Raw genomic sequence first — 5,090 nt, 5'->3', positions numbered from 1 at the left:
TTTTATGGTTTAGATTTATTTATTTATTCGACAACAAACATTACACAAAAAGCCACTTACAAGTCAGTTGCAGCTACAGTTGGGTGGGTTTAGTTGTTTACTTGTGGTCACAAGTGGGCTTCCATATTTGAGATGTGTGTGAGATTATAATTGTTATGTATATTAACAGTTAAAACCCGTAAATCGATAACATGATGGCTTTTATAATAGTTCCCATGGCATAAATCCTGTTAATATGCATATTCTGCCAGGCTCAGAGAATTAATTAAATTGTTTACAAAATTATATTTTTGTCATATCTTGTCTTGACTCAATTACACAGACAGATGAAACCCCGGTTTGAAAACCGGTTTTAGACGATTTCTCTCAACAACCAAACAGCCCAGTGACATCATGGCTTTAACTTAACTAACCCTAGCCCAGTCACCTCTGTCTCCAAGAACTCAGTCCAGTGATAGAGGGTTTTCTTCTCCATGCAAACTGAGCAACCAGATCGGTGGATGACACAGTCAACATTGGGCTGCACTACATTCTACAACACCTTGGCTGCCCAGGGACATAGGCCGGGATTGTCGACTTCATTTCAGCTTTTAATACAATAATTCCGGAAATACTCCACTCCCAGTAGAGGATGTAGTTTCTATGTCAATTAAAGAAGTATGGTCTGCCACAGAAACTGTTGATGCTGTTCTACACTGTAGCCATTGAATCTGTCCTGTGCACATCCATCACCATCTGGTTTGGGTCTACAACAAAACAGGACAGGAACAGACTGCAACACAGTTAAAACAGCAGGAAAATAATCGGTGCCCCCCGGCCCGCTCCCCAGGCCTTGTACAATACAAGAACCAGAAACCGGGCAGGAAACATCACTACTGACCCTTCACACCCTGGACACAACCTCTTTCAGCTCCTCCCTTCTGGCAGGCACTAAAGAACTTTGATTACCAAAACTGCCAGACACAGGAACAGTTTCTTTCCCCAGGCCCTTTATCACCCTGATTAACAACTCACCATAATTATATTCCCTGCTTCATATCTATAAGTGCTGCATTATCAGAACTGTCAGTCATCACATCATCTGTATGTTACACACACTATTGCTGCTGTATATTGTACAAAAGCATAATATTATTTGCACTACCACACACTCTCACACTTTATGTACATAACTAATGTCATATATTCTGTATTCCTATTTAATACCCGTACTGTCTATATTGTCTCACATCGTCTGTATTGTCTCATATAGTATAGTGTTATTTATGTCTGTACTTTTGAGTCACAAACAGCAGGAACCAAATTTCTTGTGTGTCAACACACTAAGCCAGTAGATCTGATTCTTATTCTGATCAATTTTTAGCCCTTGAGAAAGATGAATGCAAATTAAAACATTTGTTTAAATAAAAATAAAAAAAAGAATAAAAATAAAACATACTAAAAAAACAAATGAATGCTAGACCAACTTTTATCTTGTGATCTATTTCATTTATCCACACATGTATAAGGAAATACAAAAATTGTGCGGCTGATTTATGTGCGTAACAAAAAAAAAAACGCCACCTTTACTATCTTTGGAGTTTGTACAATAATGCAGGAGAATTTCAATACTCTGTGGTGGCTCTAAAACTTCCCATTCAAGCTGTTTAACCAATTTCAAAAGGCATTTCTATGTTCGTGGCCAAAAGGACCAAGTGCTTTTCTTGATCCAGATGTTTTACCAGATACAGTATATGGGTGGAGTGTCTGGAGACACTTGGAAAGAGAAATATCAGATTGATGTTGTGATGTTCTCTGCACTGCGCCTCCATTCTTTAAACGTGAGAGTCTCAGTCCTCCTCATATAAGAAGTTTCCCACGTTTGCACAGCCTTTACTTCAACCTGCTTTTCTTAGTGATGTTTGGGCTTGTGACCATCAACATAGAAGTTCCGCGTGATCTTTGGAAGGGTCAGCTCTATGCCGTCCAGCTCGGGGGTCAAAATAATCTGGCAACCAAGACGGGAGTTCTCTGCCAGCATTGGGGCCATGTCCAGCATGTCATCCTCACTTTAAAAGATTAAAAGATGTTACAAACACATGAGATGCATAGCACATGCATATGAAGGAATGGCTGGCTAATTAAATTAACTACACGCAACACTTCCTACAAAATACCTTTATGTAGATTTACTTAATAATGCAAGTGCAGGTACAAGGAAGTTGTTGAATATAGGAACAAGTGCTGCGTTGAAGGAACTTAAAAATCAAAAATGCCTATATAACTCTAATGTACCAAGTATTACCTTTCTTCAGGCTCAGGAAGCTTATCGAAGTACTCAAAATTTACATAAACGTGACACGTGGAGCAAGCCAATGATGCCTCACAGGCCCCTGAAAAAGCAGGAGAATGAGTTTATGATCATCCACCAAGTCAAAAGGCAATCCATGCATGCTCTTTATAAGCCGGAAAAAAAAAAACATCTTTGAATTTAGATTAAAGATGAACATTGCCTTGTTTGTCACTCTGTTACATTACACATGTACAAATATGAAAAGAACTAAAAAGGAAAGCAGTAAGTCTCTGGTTAATTTTATTAGATTTGTTTATTATAATATTAGAATCTATCATGCCAGATTGACAAATACAAAACTATGAAAATGTTAGAATTGTTATAAAAGTTCACCTTCAAGATCAATGCCATGTCTGTGCGCTAGATACAGAACGTTGTCTCCTACTTTTGCCTTCACCGGTATCCTCTGTCCAGAACGGTCAATAAACACCACATTAATGCTGCAGCAGAAAGCATTTAGTTTAGTTAAACAGTTTAATCAGACGTAATGTGTAGAAATTGCACCTATGACATTAATTACAAAATATATATAATTGTTATCATATAGACAGTAAGTAATATTTCACAATGATGTCACTGTAGTGTGTATTCAATAGTGTTATTGCTTACAGTAGATTCATTCATTGATGGAAATTACTTCACATAATATGTAAGTCAAAATTTGTGCTACCATCAAAGGCTTGTAGAATATTTTCATATTAAAACCTGTATAGAAGTTATGATTAACATGAGTGTTAAAGAACTACCCCAAGGATTCATTCGTAAAGCTTATTTTTAAGTTGTATAAAAGGGGAAAGATGAGGAGACGCACACATCCTCATCTGGCTCTTCTACCGTTGAACCGCCCTCGTCAATCTGGTGCCGATCTGCAATGAGAAATAATGTAAAATCAGGACAATATGTCTACAAAGTCCACTTATTTACCTAGTAAGTGCTTAGAGAAGATTTTGTCCTCTCTTAGTCATTATGCCATTGTGACATTTCCCTGAATATCCTAAATACAATGTGTGATTGTCGATAAGCCATGCTGATGAACCTTTGGTAAGTGATTTGCATATGTTACAGTATAGAGTGGTTTGTGCCTGTTCTGTAATTGGTCACAAAAACAACAAAAAATAAGTAAGAAAAACTCCCGGTTCAAGGCTGTGATTCTGTCCTAAAAAAATTGGGATGCTCTCTTCAGGTGAGAAGAAAGACTGTGTCTCTGGTGGAGAAGATTTAATATTTTAGGAACCTATGCTCAAGTGACCAAATAAAAGAGCATGAGAATTAAATAAAAGCATATCAGTCAGCAGCATTACAGCTGCTGTACCTGTCTGTAGCAGTTCTTATAGATGAAGCAGGGAATATAATTATGGTGAGTTGTCTGGGGAAAGAAACTGTTCCTGTGTCTGGCAGTTTTGGTAAAGTTCTGTAGCACCTTCCAGAAGTGAGTATCTGAAAGAGGTGGTGTCCAGGGTGTGAAGGGTCAGTAGTGATGTTTCCTGCCCGGTTTCTAGTTCTTGTATGGTACAAGGTTATATATAAGTAATTACTTGTGCAATATATATATATATATATATATATATATATATATATACACAGACGCACAGCAGCATTACAGTTAATGTACCTGTTTGTAGCAGTGAAATAAGAGCAACGAAAACACATAGTACAAAAAAAAACTTTGTCCCAGGACCCACTGGAGAAATTAAACCAGCTTGGGAATATCTGGAAATCGCTGGAACAGATAGAGGACTCTAGACTGCCTTTATCAGCTAGGTGCACAGCAGGAAAAGCTGCAGAAAGAAATCAAGATAAATGAGCTGGATGTATTGATGATAACTGGATGTATACACTAGATCATAGCTGGATGTATTGATGATAGCTGGATGTATAGATCATAGCTGAATGTATAGATCATAGCTGGATGTATTGATCATAGCTGGATGTATTGATCATAGCTGGATGTATTGATCATAGCTGGATGTATAGATCATAGCTGGATGTATAGATCATAGCTGGATGTATTGATGATAGCTGGATGTATTGATGATAGCTGGATGTATAGATCATAGCTGGATGTATAGATCATAGCTGGATGTTTTGATGGATTAATGGATGCCAGTAAAGATGACAATAATATCGCAATACTGCAAACACAACTCAAAACCTTTATGAAAAGCCCACAGGTAAGATGAAACAAGTCTGACATTAAAAACAACCCGTTTTAACACCTGACCCAGGTGAGAAGCGCACGTGCGCCACACTGCTGTTTACAAACACTTAATTTTGTCTGGTTCCAGATCAGTTCACTCACTTATAGAAGTCTGTAACTGTCTGCTCGGTGCTGAGAAACGGCGACTCGGCTTTGCTATCGTGGCACCGTTGCAAATGTTTAACCGGTTAAACGGACAAACGCGGCACTGAGGTGCAACTTTAGCCAGTCTTAAAGTCAGTCCGATGGTCGCCCGGGCTGCAGCGGAGGCCGCCATGACAGTGCCTGGTCACGTGATGCTGCTTCTTATTCTTCTTCTCTTGTGAATGTAGATTTTTACCGCCGCCTAGGGAGCAGCGGTGAGATCAGGCGTTTTTTTTGTTGTTGTTTTTTTCGTTTTTTTTAACTATATAAAGTTAGAGACAAGTGATTTTTTTTCTTAGCATCTCTATGCATGATCATGCAAACTTCGTACACACGGCAGAGATGAGAAGAGTTTAGAGACAAATGTGTTGCTTTATCACAAAGTCTTGTTCCCTATTTGACCACCAGGTGGCGCCA

At 38.4% G+C, this 5,090-nt stretch overlaps 1 protein-coding gene across 1 annotated transcript; it reads right to left on the bottom strand.

Annotated features, from left to right (window-relative positions):
- On the bottom strand, positions 1-4,832 carry fdx2 (ferredoxin 2). The gene is made up of 5 exons (XM_060868744.1): positions 4,632-4,832; positions 3,144-3,198; positions 2,666-2,772; positions 2,285-2,372; positions 1-2,048 (listed from the first exon to the last, which is right to left on the bottom strand). The coding sequence occupies exons 1-5, from the start codon at positions 4,804-4,806 to the stop codon at positions 1,892-1,894; spliced, it is 582 nt and encodes a 193-aa protein (XP_060724727.1). The 5' UTR covers positions 4,807-4,832; the 3' UTR covers positions 1-1,891.
- Positions 4,833-5,090: the final 258 nt, after the last annotated feature.

The sequence above is a fragment of the Tachysurus vachellii genome, chromosome 4, assembly GCF_030014155.1.
Source record: "Tachysurus vachellii isolate PV-2020 chromosome 4, HZAU_Pvac_v1, whole genome shotgun sequence".
Classification (NCBI taxonomy): domain Eukaryota; kingdom Metazoa; phylum Chordata; class Actinopteri; order Siluriformes; family Bagridae; genus Tachysurus; species Tachysurus vachellii.
This window is presented reverse-complemented; position numbering and strand designations above follow the sequence as displayed.